The 27,931-nt window shown below is 36.3% G+C and overlaps 1 protein-coding gene across 1 annotated transcript; it reads right to left on the bottom strand.

Moving 5' to 3' along the window:
• Window positions 1-15,596: 15,596 nt before the first annotated feature.
• Window positions 15,597-19,017, bottom strand: LOC110861123 (CUB and peptidase domain-containing protein 1). The gene is made up of 8 exons (XM_022110230.2): window positions 18,859-19,017; window positions 18,492-18,789; window positions 18,231-18,340; window positions 17,717-17,893; window positions 17,452-17,628; window positions 16,887-17,097; window positions 16,212-16,568; window positions 15,597-15,824 (listed from the first exon to the last, which is right to left on the bottom strand). The coding sequence occupies exons 1-8, from the start codon at window positions 18,977-18,979 to the stop codon at window positions 15,710-15,712; spliced, it is 1,566 nt and encodes a 521-aa protein (XP_021965922.2). The 5' UTR covers window positions 18,980-19,017; the 3' UTR covers window positions 15,597-15,709.
• Between the last annotated feature and the right edge of the window lie 8,914 nt (window positions 19,018-27,931).

The raw sequence follows: 27,931 nt of genomic DNA, 5'->3' as shown, positions 1-27,931 counted from the left end.
CCAGCAAGAAATAAAATTTTCATAAGGTCAGCTCTCTAATTGTTTACATGACATTTATGTAGGAAAAAAATATCAAAATAAATTTAAAGAAATTGTAATTTAAAGGTTTTAAGCTACTCCTACTTTTTGTAGTGGAACTAAATATTTCTCGTTAATTTAATTTTTCTTATTCAATTTCGAAATTGTGTAGAATAATGTTTTTTGGAAGAGTCTACGCATTTATGAAACCTGAAAATTTTATTAGGCATTACAATTGTACATACATATCTAAATATGAGAACGGGTTGTAATGGCTGACGTATATTAGATAATTCTGGTTTTTGATTAACCAAATTTATGTAATTCCTTGGCTTCGTAGTCTACATAATATAATGCTGATATTTTTACAGATACCCTTCTAATACTTCTTGAAAATTTTGGCGATACACACGTATCTGGATTAATGTGCGTGTTGAATATCCAAAGTATTTAACAATTTAGTCAGCACTCTGAAATATAAGAGTATTACATCGCCATATCTTTAAGACCTGACAGAAATTATCGAAAATCTAAACTGTGAAAGAAATTATCATCAGAAATATCTCCAATTTTTGGGCAATTTTTACCCCAACCTTTCTGGGATCTATTTATTTGCATACGTTAAAAATGAAACCCCATTCGTTGGAAACCATTCGATTATTCAACCGTCATGGTAGATTTCGTGTGGTATGGTACAGTATTTATTCTACCAACCTTTTAGGCATCGGGCCCACAGGCCACAAAAGAAAACTTTACATCACTCAGTTTTACGGGTTGCATACGTATCAAAACTTCAGTTTTTCAAACTGATAAATACTGCCAATACCTATTAGCATAGGATCGGATCACATCAGATGTCCAGTAGAACGGGGAACCGACCCGGTTCTAAATCAATTTATCCTGTCCTATCCTATCATATGAATGGGAGACTTGGGATGCAAATGTCAAAGCACAAATTTCTCTCAGTACATATTTATATTCTTGCAGGATATTTTCGTAGATCAATTGACTTGTTCAGAATTTTGAATTTATGCATTAGCGTGACTGATAATTGTAAAGCATAAACTGCATTCCCGTTAGGAATAAATCGAGTCTTTATTTAAGCATGCCTTCGAGATTACGCGTTGGCGACGTAATTGTCGTACGATAAAAAGGATAAACACTGTTTCTTCTATATCCAGCTGTTCCGGTTCAACAAAAACTCGCTAATCGTCCCATCGTGCAAGACTACATCATCCGACTTTTGGTCTGGGCTGGAATAGTTCTTCCACCACCACTAATTTTGTCCTTTATTCTGTTCCGAATAGACCCCGAGGTGCTTATTATGTCTTTCGTATGTTCAAAATACCCACTAATCTATAAATTGGCAATCTGGATCTCGTTCGGAAGTACAACCGTCCTCAGCATTGTCCTATTCACGGTAAGGTACATCATAGTACTTTTCTTCACGATGGACCTATTCCGTTGTTTCATAATGCTGGCAACATTAGTCATGCTGGGAATACAATTATTCAAAAATCTTATCGAATTTTCCTACTTCGACCGTGTGATTTCCCTCGGAAGACAAAACGCCATGCAACACGTCAGAGTTTACCGTCACGTGCAAATAATCTACCGAATTCCAGTCGAGCTAACTAAATTCAGCGCGTTTATCGCAATTTCATTTGAAGGAGTAAGTTTTGTTTTATTTTTGTACGTCGTTATCCGGACGCATTCAAATAGTCCAATTATATTATTGCTCGGGTGCAGTTTTGGAGTATTCGTAACTATGTGTGTGCAAATAGTGGTTTGTAATTATGGGGCTTATATTAACCAAAGGAGTAAAAACCTATTGCAAAAATTCAAGAGAGAGGTGGGAAATATGGGAGAAGCAAGGAAAAGGAAAGAAATTACGAGATCTGTCAAAAGCTTGCAGCCAGTTGGATTATACGTCGGCCTTGGTTGGGTTACTTTGTTCATTTTGGACAAAGATAGGAAAGTATTCGTTTTGAAGCAGATGTTGGATTATTCGATAGACACGATTATGGAGTGAAGTAAAAGATTTTCGAAATGAGTAATATGATCAGGACTATTGAATTTTTTTATTACCCTAGATTTTGGAATCTTTTCGCAAATGTCAAAATACTAGAGTATATAAATATGCACAAAGTTAAACTCTTATCTGTATATATATATATATTTAGAAATAATTAAGAACCGATGAACATTCACGCTGATCAACCGTTAATGTAATAAACTAGGTAAAAACAAGGCATCATGTAAACATGTATATACATAATTTAATTATATGTCATATACATACCTGCACATGTAATAAATACATAGATATATAGTATACACATACGTACATGTATTTCTGACACGAGTACATACCTAGTCTATTCAGATAAAGTGTTACTCGCCAAGTACTCTTGAACCCGGTATGATAAAATTGAAAGGCAAGTTACATTTTGTACATCCATTCAGTGGCTATAATTGATGTTAAGCTCTTTTACCTGGCTTTGCTATGTCAAAAGATAGAGGAGGTTTGACACACGCGCGCGGCAATAATTTTTTTACTTTTTACGGGAGAAAAAAATCGCAATGTTAGATGTAGTGTAGCAGTCCAAAGACAACTACCGTCTGGTTGCCCAAACTATTAAAGTATCCCTAGGGACAGTGTCTATCTGTGGTATAGAAGTTCCGGTGTTCCGAGGTCAAGGAGGATTCCAGTGATGTCCAAAGCATTGAACGTCAGAATAACACAAAATCTCCGTCCGACACAAATGACCTTTCAACTTTAGCAATCAGATCAGCACTGAAAAATGACACACACAGAGGGGCCTGTAAGCTTAGTAAGTAAGACAAGGCCACCCATTTGCCGAAAGACGCTGGGCTAAAAAAATGAACTCCTTCCTCAAGCGGTACGGAGAAAAACGAAACAAAAATATCGGTATACCGATTAGAATTCCTTTACTACGGAAGAATTTCTCAACCAAAAAACTAACTAACTTTACGCTACACATTCTAAAGGTTGACTGACTACAAAATAGAGATCCAAATTTCGTCCTATGGGGGTCAATTCATGGTTTTGGCGGGAATCGGATGAATTGGGCAAAAACCGCCCAATTTCCTCAATTAAGGAGAGGAAATAGTTTTAAAATATATTTGGTTAACGTCCTGGTGAAGAGAGAACACCCCCTCAACTAGTCCATATTGGGTGGAAAGCCGCCGCCCTTTGCGCAGGGCTACACAGAAATAAATATCTCTAAATTCGTGGAAAACTGGATTGAATTCCATATTTCTGACTTCATTTCCATTTTAGGTTTGACCTGGCATTTTCGAACCGAAATGGATTTCACCACCAAATATTGATTAAAGTCGAGGAAAAGGTCTGTTCTTAGCGCCATGTATGCGTCAGGGTCACAAAAAAATTTCTGACCCGGGAATGTGACAATTTTTCAATAAATTTCATTCGTGCCGCGGTGGGTGCTTGGCGTTCGCATCTTCAAAAGTTTACCGGCACAAGGGAATCAAATTTTCAAGTGTGACACATGTTTTCTGTTCAAAATTTAGCTGGCTTTCCAATGAAATAAAAATGAAATTTAAATTCTCAAAAATGAAGGCGTTCTACGCGTTTATACCAGTAACACTTTATCTGAATAGACTGGGTATGTTGCCCAAATATAAAATGTTACGTAAACTAAACCACATATGTACATATGAAGTTGAACGTGCCAGTAAAGTTAACGTACATATGATACCTAAATATACAACACATCTGTATACTGAACTTACTGAATTATATATCTATATATAATAAAGTCATACGTAATTACGAGTACTTCGCATTTCCGCATCGCGGCATAATTTTGAAAAATATTGCCAACTGAATTCTAGCCCTGGAGATGCGCAAGTTCGCAAATGAATTTCTAAGCCATAACTTTTTGCTAACATGTCCAAGAACCAAGTACATATAACATCATTTCGATCGCTATAACTTTTTAAGGAAAAATAAAAAAATATATGTACCAGTTTTTGATCATTTTCCTTTATCTTTGACATATTTACTTGGTAAATTTCTTGATTGTGTGTGCAGAGATGTCCATTTTATTCAGGATAAGGTATAGAAGGATCTGTTTGCAATCTTTGACTAGAATTGGGAACGTTTTTTTTCATTGTTGGTGAGACTTGTAAACCAACGTACTTCTCCAATCAGGGCTTTTACGTTGGTGTGGTCTGGAATTTGTTTAAATTTAACTTCAGAAGTTTCCTTGTACCTTCTAACAATACTGGAGATGTTTTTCTTTTACTTTTCGGGCGAAAAGTGAAAAAATTTCGCCCTTATTTTGGTTCGCGATATTCACCTCATAAAATATTTCGAGTGACAACTTCGGACTGTTTTGGCTTAACCGAAATTTAGTTGATTTTTTTCGGCTGAAGCAACCAAAAATAGTTTTCGCCTGAAAACCATAAACTCATAAATTTTTCCACGAGGATGTCGTGAAAATTAAAGAATTCATGAATGTACTCAGACATGTATGACGTCAAATTTGTAATGTTTAAATTCGAACTCCTTAACGTAATTAGTGCTATCCCAAGAAGAAACCAGACAGTTTAGACATATATATATCGTTATAAACATTTTAGATTTCAAATTTCGTTCTTTGCCAAGGAGCGAAGTTTTCCAAAGGTCGGATCTCTAATTGGATAATGCTTAATTTAATATAGGGAAGAAACGATTAAGCAAATTTAAAGACATTGTAGTTTAAAGGTTTTAAGCTAGTCGTTCTACTTTTATATTGGAATAACATATTTCCTCGATAATTTAATGATTTCTAATTAAGTTGGAAGTAATGTTGAATAATATCGTCTGGACGCGAATATGATTATGTATACTACTTGAAACTTTTATTACATATTTGAATGAACTTATGTAAATATGACGCACGGGTGGATATAAATGTCGGTTATTTAAATCAAATTTAAGGTACTCTACAGCGTCGTTGTTGATAACAGTTGAGTCAGATCATTGTCTAAAAAAAAATTTTATCTGATCTGACTATTGGCTAAAAAGTATCTGATGCGATCCTTCTTCTGGATTCTAAAAAAAATTCCGCCAATTCTGTTTTACCCTCGAAAATATCCGATCCAACACGTACAGACCTCAAAAAAAGGATATCCGGCTAAACTCTGGTTTCTGATATAAGGCTAATATTGCGTATACGTACATACGTTTTGAATATTTATTGAAATACTGAGCGACATATACAGACAAGTATTTGGTTCACTGTACTTGTGGAATGCACAAAGTAATCAGAACCAAAGACGGGTTTATAGCCAAGGTTTAAAATCTAACAGAAATTATTGGCTAGGCAAAATGACAACAAATTTCCAATTGTGAATAATGTGGAAAATGAAAATTTACCAGCTAAAAAGCTAAACTGTGAAGGAAATTTTCAGTTATCCAGTTTTTGGATTACCACCCAGTTTTACCACCCTTTCTCGGATCCATTTACTTAAGTTAAAAATGAAACCCCATTCGTTAGAAACCATTCGATTATTTAATCGTTTATATTATGCCAGACCATTTTTTTGGTCCGGACTCCCAATACAACTTACGGTCAAGGGAAAGTCTCCCATTCTCTCGAAATCAAGAACACTTTCCCATACGATAGTTCCACTTGTGCTGTCATTCATTTGCCTTGCCCGCAACGGGTTGGCGACATTTGTAGTAATGAGAAATCTTGGCGAAATGCCATTTGGTCTTGGACCATTAATTGTAATTGGTTACCAATGGTTCTTGGCGATGCATATGATTTATTTATTCTTGATCGTCATGACTATTTTGGGATTTGGCGACATAGTAATATATACTGCTACGCTGGCACTTCCATATGCTGAGCAATTGGGAAAAGGTAAGTTACGTGTCGTAGTTCTCGATGAGCTCCGTCAGGATAGTATATCGTCGGACTAATTCATAAAGGACCTAAGTGCAGTCGATGCTCAATTCAGAAAAGACTTAAGTGAACAGAAAAAAGGTAAAAAAAGACCTATGTGCAAGTATGTACATATTTACTTATGGCTACACTCTCAAAAATGTACCATACTTCTCGAAAAGTAAAAAAGAATATAACCCTGAACTGAGCATACGAAGGTATTTTAAAAGTAAATCCAGTTGCTCTCGTATTAGTAAGCGATCCTTTTAACTCTGAAAGAACCATACTTGAGGATAACTTAAAAATGAGTCCACGTCTACTCCAATTAAAGTTAATCGAACTTCATTCCGAGTAAGCCTGCCGCAATTCGCCCGCCCTTCTTGATTTCTACCTTGGAGTTTGTTAGTCTATTCCAGACTTACATACACATTTCCCTCGTGAATTCCGAAATTTAAATTCCCATTTCAAAAGTTTCAAAAATGTGTGATACGGAAATCCAAAGATTATTATTTCCACTTAATCTTGGAAAATACTGTTAATTGTTTAAAGGTAAGATCTATTTTAGATTCATTCCATTCTCTATTTTTACAAAATAAACCCAAACTTTTGCACATTTTTTAACATAGATAATAATCTAACCGGAATCTTTACAACACCTTCAAAAAGATGACCTCATCCACGTCGTCCCACCTTTTCAACCTAATCTTCCACCCATTGTCAAGGACAAATTGATTGGACAAATTATGCAGAATATTTAACTCTGTTTCTCAGGTTATTTAGTGTTAATATCTCATTTTTTGCCATGCTGTAATATTATTTTTAACCTACATACATATGACAGTAATTGGATTGTAAAACTTAGTAGTTGTGAAATAATAAATAATCAATTACATAAATATATATTTGCCATTTTTAACTGAACTTTTAAATTAGTAAGGCGAGCCCCGGACAGAGTAGGTCATATACTCCAAACCGTGTTCACGTTTACTTAGAATCGGGCAAAATTGCATCATATAGAGTAACATCTTACTATGTGTCGTTCAAGCCTTGTGCATAATTTGGAGCATGCTACAACTCTGAGCGGAGTAAGACTAGCTTACTCCAGACTAGTTCCTGCACGCATTACTCCGGGCAGCGTCGAAGCACTTTGACTACGTATTAAAGTGACATTTTACTTCATTCGAAGTGAAAATTTTTAAGAGTGTATATCTTGCAAAAACGATTCTTCATATATCGCGCGATTTAGCCATAAGTAAATACATACTTGCACATAGGTCTTTTTTTTACTTTTTTTCTGTATACTTACATAGGTCTTTTCTGAATTAAGCATTCACTGCACTTCGGTCGTTTCTGAATTAAACACCGACTACACTTAGGTCTTTTCGGAATTAAGCATCGATTGCACTTAGGTCATTTATGAATTAGTACGACGAATATGTTATTCTCTTCGAGATTATGTGTATTGCCAAAATTAGCACAAATCATTATGTTTGTCATTATACGAAATGTTCAAAAACTGTATTTTATATTCAGCTGTCCCTATCCAGCGAAAACAATCTCGTCGGAAACAAACTCAAAAATTAACTTAATTGTATAAATTAATTTATTTCACTAGATTTTGGAGTCTCTTAAAAAGTCTCTGTAAAATATGCACAAGACAGGTAAATTATTGCAATTTGCAAAAGTATTTACGTAGCCATTTACTTACGCATTGCAAACATTAATTACGTATGTATTATGATTAAAGGGCAAGTATGTAACAGGACTAAATCAGTCAATAATTACTCTTAAAATTTCATTTTAGAATGACTAACACTACTAATCCTAAGTAGTGTTAGTAAGTTAGACTACTTATTTAAGTAGTTAAGTAGTGACTACACTTAACACATATTTACAGATTTATATAAATATGTATATTTATATGTCGCAATAATCTTAACAACGAAGCACAATTTTAAGGAAAGCTTCCTTGTCAGGGCAAGGTTGTCGCTGTCATATTTATTCCACAAATGCCAGTCAAAATAATTTTTGTTTGAAGGGGCAAACTCCAAAGCTATAGAATAATTTGTCAAAAGGGACGCATGGTACCTCATGTGTCACAAAAAAATAAAGCTATTGCTTGCGGGTGTTTACATAGTATCTGGAAAATTTTGTATCACTTGACACACTTAAAAATGTAAGTCGAGTGCATACAAAGCATTTATAAAACTACTTTTAAATTCCACTCATAAAGACATACGTAAACACCTTTTTATCGAATCTAGCACAAATAATGATACGTATGTAAGTAATACCGGGCAGCTCCTAGTGTGCTTAATCAGCTATATAATAAATACTTATGAAAGTGCGAACTCTTTTAAATAAAAATCACTAACATGGCATCGCTAATTGTAAACCGACTTAAAATTCACTATTTTCTCCCTCTCTTTATTTCTCTGTTCGCAGTCCAGCCTTTAAAAGCAACTCCTCCGCTGGACCAGATTAACCCAATCCTAGACATATTTTCACATTGCAACTTAATCGTAAAATTTACCCAAAACCCTACAAAACTAACTCCCACGCACCCTCTCCTCATTTATTTTGACGAAAATTTCCAAATTCCCATCAACCATTCCACATCTAGTGAGAAATTTCTGTTTGAAAACGTATCCTTCGTCCGACGCCGACAAGTCCTTAAGTTCTGCTGGACCTACATATTTCCCGATATGGGGAGCAACTTTCTGCTTTCAAATTTACTCCGCTCACCATTTTTCCCTCAAATTTCTGGTTCTTTTTATCCAATCCACTTAATTTGGATGGTACAATCGGTCAATTTGCAAAAGGAAATGGAAAAAATTTCCGAAAAGGTACTATCAGCTAAAATTTATTATTTTGCAAGTCGCGAATTTTACTTTGTCCCACCCACCTTAAGAACTTCGATCATGCCCCTTTATCACTTAAACTTGTACTATCCGCTAAGAACAGTAACCTCGGATTTAGAAAAATTTAAAATGATTTCAAAAATCCGCTGTGATCTCAACTTTAGTTCGGAATGTTACCAATCCATTGAAAATTCGACGGACAAATTAGCCCTCGCTTTCAACAAATTTTCCTGGGTTTGCGAAACTTGGGTGAATTATACGGCAAGAGGACCAAGAAAATATACCACCAAATTTATTGCAATGCAAAAGAAACATTTCCAATATTCCCGAAATCCTGACTGAATACAGGTGGCAAATGAGTCAGAATCGTTGGAGGAGTTAATCTCATTCACTATTTTCTCGGAGGCATTGTACAATGTGACGCTGCTACCTGCGAAAACTTCCAGAAGCGAGAAATACTATTTTCTTGGGACACAAGTCATGCGTTATTTAGTCAAGGATCAAATCATTTTGACCGGAAGTCAATCCTACAGTTTCCTGTCATGTTATGGGATTAAGAGAGAGAATTCTTACAGAGTTTTCACGGATCCATTTGACACGTTTATTTGGGTTTGTATATTTATGACAATTGTTATATTTACGATCATAAGTGTTTCGATGGGTCGTGATTATGTTGACGTGGCGATGGTTACGGTAGCCGTAATTCTGGAGATATCAGTGGACAGTAAGAAGGTCGTACCAAAATCCGGCTTTTGGCTTTGGATCTTTGGCTCTATGATTTTGACCGCGTTTTACAAAACGATCTTCACCACGGAAGTAATCCTTCCGTATAAAAGGACCCCGTTATGGAGACATATTTATGACCTGGAAGAACACGGATTTCAATTCTTCCTCCCCTTAACACCGGACAAGCCACTATTCTACGAATTGTATTCGAATGGAACCCCACTCAATAATTTCCTAGCTTTTGAATTCGGTTCGGATATTTATGAATTAGCCCTTTACGAGGGTGACTTTCCCCGCTTGTTGGGTTATGCAAAAGTCGCCAATGCTTTCGTAGCTGGTGACCATGAAAATGGGTGGAAAAGTAGGGACGACGTGAAACCAATTTGGAGAGAATTGCATTACAAGCGGCCGACGCATTTATACTCGAATTTGTCACGATGCGAAGATAAGTTGGCGTTTGTGGATAAGAAGGGATACGTTAAGGATATTATTCCCTTCTTAAATGATAACAAGGATGGGGTTGTGTTCATGGAGGGTGCTGATCCCGATTTTCTTTTACAACAACACGGAATTCAGATTAATTCATCGCCTAGGAAGAATTTTGTACTTGATAGGGTAAAATTTCTTATGGTTTCGGGAATTTATAAGCGGTGGGAGGAGTGGTTTAGGAGGATAAGACCGAATAAATTGTTCCCGTATTATGCGAACTGGACAAGGCCAACAGTTGAAGCGTTGGAGAAGTTGGATTTTCGGTCGAAGTTTGTCACGACATTGCGGATTTGGGGGATTTGTTGTGGATTTTGTGTTGCTGTAGGGATAATCGAGTTGATGTATGAACAATGCCATTATTTGAAAAAGGTTGTAACATATGCGTCACGAATTATGACGGAGAACGGTTAAGATTTACTTAGATATTCTTATTTAGTTAGTTGAAGTAAAAGCACATAAGAAATAAAATACTAAATATGTTGGAAACCACATTTTTGAAAGTTGCTGAATTTTTCCTTAAAAATTTTTAACAATCAGAATGGAAATTTGGCTATATTATGATTAATAATAGATCTGCACCTACATACAATATCTTTATGCCAAATTTCAAATGTTTGGATTAAATAGAACTTTAAATTGAACATTAAATAGTGCAGTGAGCAAGATACGATTTTGCTGGAGTTCCGGGGGGACAATGTCCATCTTTTTCCGGCGCCCCTACAAATGGTTACATATAAGTTACATGAGCATGAAAATAAGCTTATAACACTTTAAAGCTAATTTCGCTAAATTTAAAGCTAATTTCGCTGTTACATCACATCTTAAGCCATTTAAAAGTTTGACAAATTAATCGCGACAGTGCCAGCTAACATTAAATCTTATTCACTGTGTAACTTCTAATGCTAGCCCATGTATAAACTTATATAAAACTGTGAACTCTAAATTTCTTACATTTTGAAGTCGAGTAATTCAACGACGACGACTCTAACCTTTTCTCAATTATTCAATCATCACTCCATTCGCAGCATACAGACTTGTTTTGATTAACTTTTCTGGTCGTCCCATCGGTCCCGGTCATGGTCGAGTTTTAATGCACTCTGGAGGCAACTAAAACGCACTGACCTTGGCTGGGCTCAGTCCCAGGCAAGAATTTATTGATTATTTGATCTTTTTCAAATTTGTTACAACATACTAAAAGAAATTTATTTACACAAAATGTTTGGAGCACTGGGGCTGGGAGGAAGTAAAGGGGGTCAAGAACAATCACATGATGAGGCGGCAATAACGTTTGAGCAAAAGATAACAGCAACTGTAGGAAGTGCAGTCAGAGCTGAAGTCGGAAGTGCAGTCAGAGATGAACTTGCAACATTCACAGCCGATGTTTTGGACAAAATCGGCAACCTGGTGAATAAAGTCGAAAGAGTTGAAAAGCGCCAAGATGTTTTAGAGAAGAAGGTTGATGCGATGGAGTCAGGCGTCAAACAAGACCTATTGTCACTGAGGGAAGAAATTCATGAGCAAAAGCGACGTATTCTTCGGATGTCGAACATTGTTATGATGGGAGTCCCAGAGACTGCAGCCGGGTTACAGGCAGCAAAACAAATATTGAGTGTAATTGCTCCCGCCCGGAACCACACTCTGCACGACACAAGAATTGGTGACCCTAATGGAAGGAAGCCGAGACCACTCCGAATCGTATTCCCATCTGCAGCAGAGAAGTCTGCTGCCCTGAACAATCGCAAATTACTGGCTGGACGGGAGGAATTTAGATCGATCTCAGTTCGGAAGGATCTTACTCACAAGGAGCAGGAGGAATGGAAGGCAAAGGTGGCGTCAAGATCATCAAACGGTGGGAGAGAAACACGGGCGTCGCTAAAGAGGAAAAGTGATCAGGAACATATTTCACAGCCGCGACCCAAAGAAAATAGGGTTGAAGTGTCAACAGAGGATGGAAATATGGTTGTTGATTGACTAATGTATCGTAAGAAGGTTATTTGTATCGGTCATCAAAATTTACGGTCGTATAATGATAAATTTCCAATGGTTTTAAAACTCGTTACTGATTATAATCTAGATGTATTTTGTTTGACTGAGACTTGGTTCAAGGAGGACAGTGAGTATTGCGTGCCGGATGGTTATAAAATGTACAGAAAGGATCGATTAACAAGAGGTGGAGGAGTTGCGATAATTGTAAGAAAATATTTCAAAGTAAGGGTAATGAATTATGATATAAAGTGGTTGGATCGAAGTTGTGTGGAATATCTTATTCTTAAGGTTCAAATTAATCATAGGCAGTCAATTATTGTTTGTGTAATTTATAAACCTGATCCGTGTCTAAATGATTTGCGTAATATCCAAGCAATTCTCTCTTTTCTCAACACGATGTCGAATCAAAGCTTTATACTTGGTGACTTTAATGTAAATATGCTGGTTAATTCTTATGAGTCAAAGAAAATGATAAGCTTAATTGATCGACATAATTATGTTCAGCTAATTAAAATGCCTACCAGAGACGACAGTCTATTAGATTTTGTTATTGTTAAAGATAATCAAGTTTCAAAAATTATTGAGATCAATGTTTCAGAGGAGGGTATATCTGACCATCGTTTCTGCTTTTGTAAAGTCAAAGTATGTAACGAGATAAATAGATCAAAACAGATAAAGAAGCGTAACTATAAAAGTATAAATTTTGAACTATTTGTAAATGATATGGTTGAAAGTGTCAAGAAGTTACCATTTGATGGTAATTGTAATATTTTGTGTCACGCACTAACCAATAATATTCTTTCTGTTTTTGATAGACATGCTCCAATTGAAACAACTACAGTCAAGCTGGATAGAACTTCAACTCGTGTATCAAAGCGCACACAAGAACTTATACAGAGAAGAGACTTTCATTATAATTTGTGGAAGAAATCACGTAGTACTTATGATTTTTGTGAGTTTAAGATTTTGAATAAGTCAATTCGCAACTCTTTGAAGGTAGATACTTTTGATAACACTCAACGCTTAGTAAACAAGATAGGCCCTTGGGATACTCTCAAGTTATTTGGCTTGCGCTTTGGCAAAATCCAGGGAGAAATAGGTGCCAACATTAGTCTAGATCAAATTAATCAATATTATTGCTCAATGGGCTTTCCAGAAGGGGTGGCACCTTTTGATACTGTTGGAAATTTTAGCCCAATTGATATTTCCAAGTCAGCAAAATTTTTGGTGAAATCCGTTTCAACGTTTGAGATAGTTCCTGCATGGAAAGGCCTCAAGCACAAATCTTCCAAATTTCCAGATACTGTAGGCATGTCAATGTACATGTTAGGGCTTGCTCTTCCCATTCCTCATTTTAGGGATTCTCTTGTTTCAGTTTTCAAAAAGTCATTTTCCTCTGGTAGAGTCCCTGACCAATTAAAGTGTTCGTGTGTTGTCCCCATTCCCAAAATTAGTAATGCTACGAAGCCAGACGAATTTAGGCCAATAACTCTAACGCCCTATCTTTTACTGTTGATGGAGAAAGTCTTCAGCAATAGACTTGAAAAATATCTAGAAGAAAATAAAATATTGTGCCGTTCTCAGTTCGGTTTCCGTAAATATCACAGTACAGAGCACTTAGGACTAGGACTCACGGACTTGATTCGTCTGAATTTGGATAAGGGAATGGTGTGCGTTTTGATCACTGTTGATTTTAAGAAGGCTTTTGATTCTGTTCATAGAGGAAAATTGTTACAAAAGTTACATGATTTGTATGGTATATCTGACCACTGGCTACGTGATTATCTGTCAGACAGAAAACAGTTTGTTGATGTAGATGGTAAAAAGTCAAAAGTATTAAAAACTATGGCGGGTGTTCCAGCTGGTAGTATTCTCGGTCCTAGATTGTTTTCTTTGTATAATAATGACATGCCGAAAGCGTTAAAATATGCATTACCTAACTACTTTGCAGATGACTCAACTTTTGCTTATTTTGGACACATCAGAAGACTAGCAGAGTTACAAAATTGTGTAAATGAAGACATGAATAATATTGTACGGTACACTTCGGATAATAGCCTGTCACTTCATGACCGTAAAACAAAAATGTTGTTACTCGGGTCTCGTTCACATCTCAGTTTAATGTCCAATTTTAATGTTACTGTTAGTGGTGTTACTATTGTTCCGTGTGACAGGTTAAAATGTGTGGGTTTAACTATTGATTCTCGTTTAAGCTGGAGGTATCATATTGATGACATGGCTAAAAGGGCATATTTTAGAATAAGAAGCTTGTACACTGTAAGGCAATATTTTACACAAAAATCACTTATAACTATTGGAGTGGCTGTAGTAATCTCAATTTTAAATTACATGTCTTGTGTCTGGGGTGTCGCCTCACAGAGAAACCTTATTGTTGCAGAAAGAGTTATTCGGTCATTGGCTCGATTAGTGTTGCGCAAAAGAAAGTTTGATCCCGTGTTGTCCGATATAAAGTTAGATTTAAATTGGTTATTCCCAAAGGATATGTCAATTTTTCGTACACTCTGTATTATGTATAAAATTTTTAAGCTCAATAATGTTCCATTTTTTGACGGTTATTTTTGTAAACTATCTGAGTTTCACAATCATATGACTCGGGGCTCGAGCAACAATAATTTTCGTAGTACCATGAAGCCAAGGACAGAATTTGGGAGAAACTCTTTTAACTTTAGGTGAATATTATTATGGAATTCACTACCTAATGACATTAAGGATGAACTAAGTTATGTTACGTTCAAAAATAAGTTAAGGACCTATTTATTGATGAAATAAGTTAAGGTATTTATTGATGAAATAATTTAATCAACTCGAACTATTATTTGTAAAACAATATATTTATGTTAAATCAAGATGAGCTTGATATTGTTTAAGCGACGTAGATGATCAAGATATTTCCTACTAGATAGGGTTTGATCATTTTTGTAAATTATTTGACAAAATTTGTGTGCTGAAATAATTCTATTATTATTATATGTAATCAACTTTTATAATAAAACTATCTTTTTACTTTAAACTGTAACGTCGTGGCCATGGCGCGGAAGGAAGACAATTGTCGTTTCTAGGAGGTCATTGATTTTCACCATTTTCTCTCCGCGACCTAAAATTTGTTGCTATTTTGTGGGATTTCTCCTATGCCAACACAATGCTAAATTTGAAGATTTTCTTCCCGAAAATTAGGATATTTCCCTATAGTTAAATTATTGATTTTTCAGTTTTTCGAGTTTTATTAAAACTCCAGAATTTCTCCTCCCGCGCCATGACCACCAACATACTTATAGCATTCCCGATTTAATGCATTTTCTTGTTGTTAATCATACATGTTAAAAGGTTAATGAAAATGTGGAGAAAAATTGATATCTGGCATACATCAATTTAGTTGTCCATCCAATGTTATTTTGCTATAGATCGTTATGTATCGTGTTCGCTTTTCATTCATATATGTCGATGGCAATTATATAAATCAACTTTCCTGAAGATACTTATTCAATGCCTGAAGTAAAATATTGATTATTGAGTTTGGATATTAAAATTTGAATTAAAACATTTCATCATGCCTAGAAAATTATAATGCCAACAATTATCGTATTAAGGAATTATCAAATTTTATTCAGACCACAAATAGGTACAGTGGGGTATACATTTTACATAATTATTTTCAAGTTTGAGTCTACACAATGTGAACAACTTTGTATTTTACACCCATTCAAAATCGAATCCAGTTCCTACGACGCTGGAATCCGTGGTAAAAGTGACCAGACCAACTCCACTCTCAAACGTGGTCGATGGAGGCAGTGTGGTTCCGCACCGTCTGAAAAATATCACACAAATTAATTCCATGACCTTAAACTTGTATTCAAAAATCGTTGATGGTATTTGATTCCTGCGTATTCTTAATATTCTTCGCATCGTAAAATATTTTTAAGTTACGACGGTTATGAGATTTTGTAAGCTACGTATGATTTTATCGTAAAAAGTGGAGTTAATTCTTTAAGCTTGGCCCCTTGCTTTGTCTTTGTAAACTAAAGACTAAAGATTTCAAAAAGGAACGTGGTGGTTTATGCTACCAAATAGTTTTCTACCAGGTACTTTATGTTTGCAACGGGTTATTAACTGGACGCTAAGAATACTAAGCAAAATTGATACTAAGCACACGAAGGCAAGTGTGAATACCCCCAATAACTTGTTCCCCACTCACTTTGCGACTTGGATGTACTGATTACCAAACCAGTTATAGATTGTAACCGCATCATACGAGCAGGTGGAATCATTTTCGACATTCATTCTGGTGAACATTAAGGTCCTCATGGCTGGAACGATTGGATTGATGACAAAAAGGGCGTTCTCGTTATTCAAATAAGATCCGCCGCCGATTGGGTAAGAAAAGTTTCCGCTGTTCGTGTTTAGACTGGCGAAACCGGTAAAGTCGCGAGTAGCATCGGCAAAGCCGGAGGAGAAAAATTCCAACCGGAAGCCACGAGTTGGTGCGTTTCCAACATTTAGGGTGACGAGGACAAAGCCAGAAGTGACCGTGTAGTTTTGGCCGACGGTGGTCCTGCAATACCCCAAATAGTTTATTCAGGTGGTGCTTAATGTTGGACTTGATGACTTATCGTCAAAATCATGACTTTTTAATCGTTCCCAGATTCTGGGAATTTATATTAACTTGTCCCCGTCTCATACACATTTTAACGGTAGAGTTTTGTGTTGTATAAACCGTTAATTTATGTATGAGACCAGGACAAGTTATAGCGCGCGGCTAATATCATCTAAAATTAAGTAAATGATTTCCAGAGCGAAGAAATGACTGAAAATGTGCTGATGTTGACGATTTTTGGGATGAGTAATATTTCCGTTAAGGTTTTAGGCTTACATTCGCTGCTGCGTGCCAGGTTGAGAATTGGCAAAGTTTGTCAAATAAATTCCGTCGCCTTCACCAAGGCCAGAGCTGGAAAGTCGGAATCTGAGAGAATCGTAAGGGGCTTTTACGATCCAGACGCACTTCTGATCAGCACGGATGGACGAGCCAAGTTGGTACGTTATTTCGGCGGAGGACGCGTCAATTCGGCCACCACACGAGGTAACTATATGAATAGAATCAAGACATATTAACCTCTTCCGTACCAGTGATTTTCTTTGCATAATTTAACCTGCCAGCTACAAATTAAAGTGATCATTATTTCTTGGCAAAGGCAAGTATTTATCTTAACCAGTTTCCAATTTTTGAATTTTGTTTGACGAGAAACATAAACATTGGTCCGTATTAGGATAGTTGGAAACTTTGAGAATAAAATATCGAAAAAATCAACTTTTTCCTTTCGAATTTTCCACAAAATAAAATTCTTTAGTTTTGCTGTCAAGCTAATTTATGCGGTACACACATTTGTACATATATTTTCCTCCTCGAGAGGTTAAATACTAATTAATGCAAAACTTACTGGATTCGACTGGAGTGGGGTCTTCATCCGTGGGGATGGTCGAGCCTCGGATCCATTCAGCAAAATAGGACGTCTCAGTATACACGCCGGGGTAATTTGGCCGAGCACAACCCTGACCCCATGAAACAATTCCGCACAAAGTTTGGTCAGCCCCGCAAACAATTGGGCCGCCGGAATCTATTGACAAATGTCAAATTAATACCAAAATAAATAAAAATTGGTACCCAAATTTTCAGATTTTGAGGAGCTACATATATATATTTACCTCCTTGGCACGAGTCCTTTCCACCTTCACCATAGCAAACCATGGATGGAGCGATGCCCCCGTTATAATTTCTGTCACAGGTCTCATCATCCACGTGTGGGACATCAACCTTCATCAAGTTTGATGGAGATGAACCCCCTTCGGTAAGGGCACCCCAGCCGGTAACGGTGGCAACGGCTTTAAAAATTAAATACAAGTTTAAGAATGTTTTACAAGTAATGGTAACAAATGTATCGTATGCGTGTTACTTTCAGATTTTTTGCCATCTGTACATATAATTCAACGGATCTACTAATTGCAAATTCAATGCGAGGGTGAGTACGTAAAAACCACCGATTTTCTTACCTTTATTTATGTAAATATTTTCATTTCTAAAGTTCATGGAATCGATGCTTTTTTGTGCCGGCTGGAGTTTTGCACCGGAAGTTAATATGTTATTTATATTTTATAGATGCTTTGAATTATTTACGCTTAAAGAAAGTTGAGTGGAACAAGCTGTAAATTAATGCGTTACCTGTTGGAGCAAAGTTAACATCGGGAATAACGACGGCTTGGACATACTCGTTGAATTCGAACGGTGGCGAAACTTTCATCAAAGCGATATCATTTTCGTATTGCCTTGGTCTAAAAAATTAGTAATTTTAAATTTTCGCGCTTATTTTTTTTATGGTATGTGCATTAAAACTAGACCCAATTTTGTAAGTATATCTTGCTAAGGATTTGGTCTAATTAAAAAACACGTACTCATAAAGTTGTGTTTTGATCTGTTACTTACGATCCGTAATTTGGATGATTAATAATCTGGACAACTTGTCGCGTTTGTTCCGTGCCTTCAACCACGTTGATGTTGTGATCCCCCGCGGTGAGGGTGTAACCACTGGGGGCACTTTGAGAACAATGAGCCGCCGTAACTACCCAGTCTGGCGAAATGATGGAACCAGCACAGTAGTGACTGCCTCGTCGCATGTCGACCAAAAACTTGAACTCGTGACGGCCAGCTTCTATGCCACCGACGATTTTACCAGTATTCAGACCCGGAAAGACATATGGGGTGGTTTTTGGTCTTGGCGCGGCTGTGAAAATTTATTTGAGGAATTAAAAAAAATATTTTATACATATTTTTATGCGTTTATGCATCTTACCAGCGGCCAAGGCGCAAACCAAACTCAGTAAAAGTGCCGTCCTCATGATTATCAAGTTTTGGGAGAGAAATGTGCAAAGTTTTGTCATACCGGAGAGTTTTATATACTCGCACGAGGACATACGATAAGACAAGACACAATGGTTATGATGGATGATGCAATTAATTAAATAATGTTATGTGCGCATAAGTAATGGTGTGGTCGTGTCTCAATGTCCAGCACAACTCCAACCCAGCCCTCGTCCGATCACGGTTCAAGAGATTAACTATGTCACGATAATTATTGATTGGTCAGTCACAAGGATGACGGCATAATGAGCTGGGCTTCCCATTTTTCGCAACTTTGAATAACACAAAACAAACTTGGCATAAAGTTCAACATTATACTTGCATACAATCCAACGTTACACATTGCTCTGTCATCGTAATTATGTATGAATGTAAGTTACCAATAAAGAGTTGTACCTAACACACGTGTTGTTGACCACTTCAAGCTGGACGTCAGTATCAATCAAATAGTTGGGAAATGTCTGACCCTGGTCAGGCACCAGTTCTTCAGTCAATCAATTTGTACTCTTATTGTGTAATGTAATCTTATTTTTCTCATTTAGAGGATTATATACTTATCCGGTAACTGGTAATGGTTTTGACTTGATGAGTGACCATCACAGCTTATTTACATAGGTTGAGATGACAAAAATATCACGGTTTCATTTATCCGGTCCAGAATTATTTTCCATGCTCTTAGAATATTTACCTCTCAGTATTAAATCATTAGTAACCGGAGTGCACATATGACTCTACGGGCACCAGCAATAACGGGAATTACGGTTTTGTAATGTTGTGGTAATTAAAATTTACCATTTAGGTACAAACTAATACCAATCCGGAAATTAGGAAATTATTTCTAAATCTATACATGCAGAGTATGTATATTTGGGACTATACCATATTTTTAGGAGTGCAGGATTAAAAGGGTTTTTACTGTTCAAAATAGTAAAATACGGTGTCAAATGTACATACATATGTACTAGCTATGAAAAAGGTTAAAGTGTTTACAATACTTAATCAATGCTTTCGGAAGTGGAATTCATCTTAAGTATCCCGTCAAATGCTGGACATTCGGAGCCCTTGTTGATTACGTTTTTACCAATTTTAACCACTGAAGGAACTCAACAACGTTTATAACCTTCGCAGCAGCGTAAGATTTGTAAGCTTACAAATTCTTACGACCTTGTAGACACATTTCTCATGAACCTTAACTTACGCATTTTTACAAAACTGTTTTTGGTTCGTAAACAAAAGTTCGTAAATAATTCGATTTTTTGATGTTAGCATTTTCAGCTAAAATCAGGGTTGCTATTGGTTACGCCTATGAGGTTTTTTGGCAAGACATGCACAAAAATGTTTACAAAGTCAACTCGCGTTGAATTTATGTACACACCTAACGCATTTATGTATGTATGTAGTTATAAAATTAACGTGGAATCGGATTTCACGTCAATTTTGAACCTTACATCAAGGTATTTTGTCGGTTACATTAGGGATTTCAGAAATCGCTACACTCTAAGAAACCCGGTAACTAAGTTATTACCAGGCGGAGTATCTACGTGACTCTACCGCATGGTAATTAATTTATTATTATGTGGTAGAAAATTACTTACCAACTTGTAATATTTTCAAATTTCGCGACCGGGGTTATTACCGGTTTGGTAACACAATGTCTACCACTTAATAATAAATTAATTACCATGCGGTAGAGTCACATAGATACTTCGCCTGGTAATGACTTAGTTATCGGGTTTCTTAGAGTGTCATGTACAGATAACCGTCACATATATTTGTTTAAGGATTATGTATTTATTAACGATTTTTTAATATGTGTATTACTTATAACAGAAAGTTTTACTGAGGCAAAATTGAGAAATTAATTTACTAATTAATAAAATCCAAATTGAGATGAAGTTGGCGAGACATATTTAAAAATGCGCGTGTACCTTGCCAAATTGTTTAAACGATTTGATGCATGCACCAAATCGTTAAGCTAAATAAATAAATGCATGCATTTATTTAGCTTGGCTTGCAGTAACCTTTCATGCAATAGTAAGGCTCTCGCGTAAGAGTGTGTATATACCTAAGTACTGAACAGTTTGTACCCCGAATCCTGAAATGTGAATACTTAATCTGAGGTCAACTAACGCAAAACTTAGGTATTCGGTCAATACTTCCATATATTCGTCAAACATCAACTTTCAAGCAGCTAAAAGATAACACATATGTATATATGTATTTATTTATACATTCATATATCTACGAAGTAGATACCCAATCGCCGAAGCGCAATGTTTACAAAGCTGCCACTTTGTCACAAATGTCATTTAAAATGATTTTTGTTTTTGAATTGCCAACGTAATAATTCATGTAGATTTTGACATGTCCCAAGACAGGCTTAAAATCTCACGTGTCAGAAAACCCAACTTGGAGTTTCTCGTAGTTGAAAACGTATGTCATTTAAATAAATATGTATATTATTGAGTACGAAGCATCGATACGACGCCTTAGAAATCCATTCAAGTGTATAGATTTTTATACCTTGTCTATTACTGCATAAAAAAATGACGAATAAAACTATATTTTACCCCCAGTGTTTTCTATCAGTCACCAAATATTCATTGAATAATAAACCTCACGAATATGACCAACATGACAATTTTATGCCTTAAATCCCTTTCGTTTCTCACTATCTTCACTATTTTTGTATTGGTAATCCCAGATTTAAGCGAAGCTACTACATTGCTGGACTATCTTAACTCAATCGTTGATATATTTTCACATTGCAACCTAATCATAAAAATTACCACAAAGCATATCAAACTTATTCCCCCACACCCTGTCCTCATTTACCTTGATGATCTTCAAGTGCCTATCAACCATTCTGAGAAATTCCTGTTTGAAAACGTGTCATTCGTTCGCCGCCTGCAAATTCCCAAATTCTGCTGGACCTACATATTTCCCGACATGGGGGCAAACTTCCGGCTCTCAAATTTACTCAATTCCCCAATATTTCCTCCACCCTCGCTTTCATCTTATCCAATACACTTAATTTGGATGGTTTCAGGCAACCAGGAAAAGGCAGACGAGGAAATGGAGAAAATCTCTGAAAAGGTTCTGTCATCTAAAATTTATTATTTGGGAAGTCGTGAATTTTACTTTGCCCAACCCAGTTTCAAAAGTGTCATGCACTTTTATCACTTGAATTTGTACTATCGGCAAAGAACATTTGTCCCGGGTGCTTTTAAAAAATTTGGAATTATTACATGTGATCCTAAATTTACTTGGGAATGTTACAAATCTATCGAAAATGCAACGGACAAAGTAGCCCTCGCTTTCAACAAGTTTTCCTGGGTTTACTCCAAGTGGCTGAATTATGAAGAAGACGGAGTGTACACATTCAACAAAAAATTTATTAAAATGCATAAGAAACACTTTCAATATATCCGGAATCCTGACTGGATGCAAGTTGCAAATGAGTCAGAATCTTTGGAGGAATTTATGGCGTACGCTATTCTCCAGGAAGGGTTGTATAATGTCACGTTATCTGTGAAAATTTACAAAAAGGAAAATTTTTTTTTCTATGGAAAAATACGCATGCGTTATTCCCCTAAACATCATCAAATTGTTCTAGTCGGAAGTCAATCGTACAGTTTCCTGTCATGTTATGGGATCAAGAGAGAGAACTCATATTCCGTTTTTGCAAATCCATTTGACATGTTTATTTGGGGCTGTATTTTAATTGTGGTGTTTATATTTACGTTGATCAGTGTTTTGGTGACTCAGGATTGTTTAGTGAATCTGAAAATGACTATTGTTACAGTAGCTGTAGTTTTGGAAATTTCAATAAATACAAGGGTCGTCCCGTCGCAGATAAAATATTACTTCTGGCTTTGGATTTTTAGTGCTATGATTTTGACCGCATTTTACAAAACGATCTTCACCACGGAAGTAATCCTCCCGTATAAAAGGACCCCGTTATGGAAGCATATTTACGATCTGGAGGAACAAGGATTTCAATTCCTCCTTCCCCTAAAACCGGATTTGCAGCTTGCTTATGACGCATATTCCAAGGGAACTACTGTCGACAGCTTTTACGCTTTCGAGTTCGCTCAGGATATTTATGATGTGGCAGCTTACCCGGGTAATTTTTCCCGATTAGTGGGTTACAAAAAAGTTGCCAATGCGTTGGTGGACGGTTATCCTCAAAATGGCGGGAAAACTGGGAACGAAGTGATACCGATTTGGAAAGAATTGCATTATAAATTGCCTTTCGACTTATACTCGAATTTATCGCGATGCGAAGAGAAATTAGCTTATCTCGATAAGAAGGAAAATATTAAGAACATTATTCCCTTCTTGAATGATAACAAGGATGGCGCCGTGTTCATGGAGGGTGCCGATGGAGATTTTCTTCTAAAACAATATGGAATTCAGATTGATTCCACGCCAAGGAAGAATTTTGTCGTTAATAGGATGAAATTTTTCATGGTTTTGGGAATTTATAAGTGGTGGGAGGACTGGTTTAGGATGACACGACCGAATAAATTGTTCCCGTATTATGCGAATTGGACGCGGCCAAAAGTTGGTGCATTGGAAAGATTAGATTTTGGGTCCAAGTTTACCACGACGTTAAAGATTTGGGGGATTTGTTGCGGATTTTGTGGTGTTGTAGGGATAATGGAGTTGGCTTATGAGCAATGGGATTATTTGCGACGTGTTGTCAAACATGCGTCACAAATTATGACAGAGAACAGTTGAAAATTTGTATATTAATAAAAGTTTTCGTGTAAATAAATAATATTCAATTTGACACTAAAAATATATTAAATTTCGACATTGAATAATTAATAAGATTTGTAGTGCTTAATCTTTACCAAAAATTATCTTCTAAAAATAGATGGTGAAAGAAATTTGTTGAACTCTATTTAAAAAACGTTTTTAAAGCCAAGATAAAATTAGTATTTTCAAAAATATCAATGACGCTCATAAATACCTAAGGATGGTGTTAAATTAAAATTTTGATTTGTTCAACATCTGAAAATTTGTTTTCTAAACCTTTATCTACAGAAGTTCACCTCATGTTGAGTAAAGTTTGAAAATAAAGTATATTTGAAATAAAATGTCCTTTGATGCCGATATATGTAAATTAACCCAATTTATTCCAGGGATGGAAACAACTGAAATTCTTATGGTTACTTAAATTCTAAATCACATACATAGTTAGCAATTATTCAAATATTTTCGCCTATTTCGTCACGTTGAAAATTAGTGCATAGCTAACCATAATTATTAACATATGTATGCATTTGACATGCATCCGGGCCAGATGTGCCGTTAAATTTTATTAACAAAGAACACCTTAGGTAATCCCATACTTTGCGGCCTAAATATGCATTACTTTGGTAATTTATTTAGCGACCAAAGCAGTCGAGCTCCCCCTCAAAATTTGTATCATTAACGTAACAAGTCTTGATAATCAAAATAAAAAAAATCTGGGAGGGAGCTCGTTTGTCGCTTTGAGGTATGGCCAAAATCCCGAGGTGGTTTTCATGAAAATCTACTCGGAAAAGTGGTCACAACGTTGCTATCTTTGTGTTGCCAACAGCAAAATCACGCACAAAAAAATATCTCTCAATATAGCTTCACTTAGCCCGAACCAGGATTTATGAGTAAATATATCATAGCTACGAAATGTAGTAATAGGGTGAAACAAGTAATTCCACCAAAATTATGTAATCACACCCCTTGAGCTCGAGGGGGGTGGTCTGATTGACCTTAAAAGTTGATAAGATCCTCCCCCTGGGGTCATATGCATATACAATGCCACAAACCGATTTCAATTATCTTGATCCGTTCTTGCGTTATCCCGCTGACAGGCAGATAAAAAGACAGGATTTTATATACTGACAATGGAGGCGCAAACTATGTTCAGCCCAGATAATTTTTTGACCATGTTAGTCTGGAAGAGCAAGTCTTTAGAAACAACATTTGATTCGGCACTTGCGCAGATGCGCAAAATTCAGCACGTTATAGGCGCCACAAGTTTGGCAAAAACGCTTGATTTTTCATGCACGGTCGAGCGCGAGCTCTGCCTTTTTCCATCTCTCTGGCTCGCTCCCACGCGAGGACATTGACCTCGCAACCCCTCACCATCCGCATTTTTCATCAATACTTCCGAATTGTAACATTTTTAACTATAAATTTTTAAACTAATTCACCAAATATCGTAACTTAATTTTGATTATTAGATTTTGCAAGTGTTCTAAGATTTTGCCATCAGAACCAACGTACTCAGCTTACAATTTTTACGAAGCTTGGCCCCTTGTTTTTTCCCCTATGTACATTTTGCATACACATAATCTGGATTTGGTCGCACAATGCTCACTTTTAACTTCATATTCGTTCATGAGAAGCCATTAAGTATAACTGCAGAATTTAGCCCTTTACGATAATTTCTGAAAATCGGTATTGGCCCCTCCGATAAAAAGCGCATGACATCCTTTACATTGCGACATTATATCTACATTAGGACAATTGTGCCGAATTTTCGAATCTGAGTTTTCGAATATGCCTTCCACGACTATTTGGAATACTCTGCATGACCCCACCTGACATGTATGTGACCCCCACCGGTCCAACTTCTTTTTATCGACCCCATCTTCGAACTTGGTCGTTACATTATGCAGACATATGTTGTTACCAAATTTGGTCAAAATCGGGCAATGTTCTAAAGTGATCGAAAGACAGACAGACAGACAAACAGACATGACGACACATAAAGCCATGGTTCGGGCTAAAATCTAAATATTTGATTATTTGGCTGTAAATCACCAAGTTACGATATTTAAATACTCGGAAAATTGCGAAAATAAAGGGGCCGGGGATTTTGGCTCGAAATCGTCTCTAAGGGGCCGCAAAAAAGGGGAAATTCGTATGTGTCCTTTAATCTTCCAACATAGATAAATAATATGATTCACGATTCATTTCAATTTTTACCACACCACTAACGAAATTTGAGTAAGTTCCAACCCTACCCATTCATCAGTTCGGCTTCATTTAACTCAACATAATGACGACTAAAAGCGTTGCATCCGGTTTTGTGAAATATTCCTCAAAATTTGGCTCCCATTTATCTGAACCCCCAATTGCTTGGGATTCCAAGAATGAGATCCTTATCTTTAAGAATTTTACGGGAAATAAAAGCGCATTGCTTTGGCAAATCAGCATGATCCTTGCCATTGACACTATTGGACTTGGGTCATCTCTGTATCTTGCATACGAGCTATATTTTCACCAGAGGAGTAATCTGAACGAAGACAATCTGTCGAACTTATTGACCATCTTGATTTTTGGTATGGCCTACCTGTACGGGCTTACGTTACACTTTGTGATAAATGTTTATGGAAAGGACGCCGTGAATGGGTGGAATGCTATGAAGATGATATGCCAAAAACTAGCTGCTGAAAGTAAGTGAATATATAAAAAGTATGTAATATAAAGCATTCCAAACGCCTTACATATATACATAGAAGGATTAAATTTAATTCAACACTGATTTAGATAAAATTTGTCACTAATTTTAACCGAGTTCGCAACCGGATGAAATTCTTCAAACTTTAGCTTTTTCTGCCACCAATTTGCATATTTAGATGATGGTTACCAGAAGTCCAGAATTAAAATAATACGAAAGGAAAGTCATACCTACGTATTACCTCTATGACTCTACAAAAATGGTATTGATAAGCAATACCGTGTAATAATTACTCCGCACTAAAATTTTACCGTAGCGGTAGCAAATTTTTACGGACCGGTACAATCTTAATATCAAGCTATATACTTGCCTGACTATTCAAAATTTTAAATTTCTAGACCGTTTGGTCGGCAAGGAACCCAAGGAATCCGACATCGCCCCACACTCATCACTTGCAAACACGTTGTCTCATTTGATAAGATCTTACGGATATCTACCATACATTTTAACCTTATCGGCCATGATATTTTCTTACGACTATTATTTTTATATTGTGCAACGACTCTCTGACACATATAGATTGAACTTGGTCGCACTTTCGATGCTTCATTGTATCCGGTGCTTGCAATTATTAATCAGCCTGTATGAAATTAGTCGTATCGTTTGCCTTACCTGTCTCATCTATGTCGACATGCTTGTCATGGTTGGAGATATTTATTCTAATTTGAACCTTAAAATTGAGGAGCAAATGAACCTCCGAGATTTTAAAAGGTTAACCACCATCTGCACCTGGTCTTACATAAGTAACAAGAATTTTGCCCAATTTCAAGAATTTGGAGGGCTGGTGTCCATCTTTGTTGGCATGACAATCTGTGCAGTAACAAATTTTGCGACTGTGAAAGCCTATGACGTTCTCCCGTTACCGATTTATCTCGTATTTCCCATAATGTCCTTGACAAATTTAGTCTTAGTAAATGTCACGTTGCCCTACGCGCATATTATATATGAAAGGACCCGGGAGTTTTTGAAGAACTGTACCTTTTCTGCGGTAAGAAGGGGTGGAATTGCGGGGAAATATATGCGTTGTAAGCTTCGGGGGATGAGACCGTTTGTTTTTTATGCGAGATTTGGTAGCATTAAGATACTCAAGTTTACCAAGGAGAAAAGAATGGAATATTTTGAAAGTGTGATTTCAATTACGGTGACTTTGTTGCTGAGTGTACCGGAGCTAACTAGGTAATCAAATTTCGTTGAGGGGATAATTTGTAAGTAAATACTGTTTCTCGTGATGGGCTACATGATAGGATAGACATTATATTATCGTATTATTAATGCAAAATTTATATTGGGGAATTTGTGTACTTATGTAAATACATATACATATTATGTATTTTCGGAAGAGTTTACAACACACACAAAGTTTCTGCCTGTATTCATATTTTATTGTGCTCTTCGTATTATCAAGTGTATAAAACGGAGTAATTCAAGTTTGGATGTTTAAACATTTATAACTAATTTTGTGCTGTATCTAATTATTATTTAGTAATAA

This window comes from Folsomia candida, unplaced genomic scaffold, assembly GCF_002217175.1.
Source record: "Folsomia candida strain VU population unplaced genomic scaffold, ASM221717v1 Fcan01_Sc038, whole genome shotgun sequence".
NCBI classification, from domain to species: domain Eukaryota; kingdom Metazoa; phylum Arthropoda; class Collembola; order Entomobryomorpha; family Isotomidae; genus Folsomia; species Folsomia candida.
Note: the sequence above shows the minus strand (reverse complement) of the source record. Positions and strands in the feature narration are given on the sequence as shown.

Excerpts from the sequence above, each read along its gene's own strand:
- LOC110861123 (XM_022110230.2), bottom strand. The coding sequence starts at position 18,979 with ATGTCCTCGTGCGAGTATATAAAACTCTCCGGTATGACAAAACTTTGC. Across the intron at positions 17,894-18,230 it reads TGTTAACTTTGCTCCAACAG|CCGTTGCCACCGTTACCGGC; the intron begins GTAACGCATTAA and ends TAATTTTTAAAG. Across the intron at positions 17,629-17,716 it reads AAAGGACTCGTGCCAAGGAG|ATTCCGGCGGCCCAATTGTT; the intron begins GTAAATATATAT and ends ATTTGTCAATAG.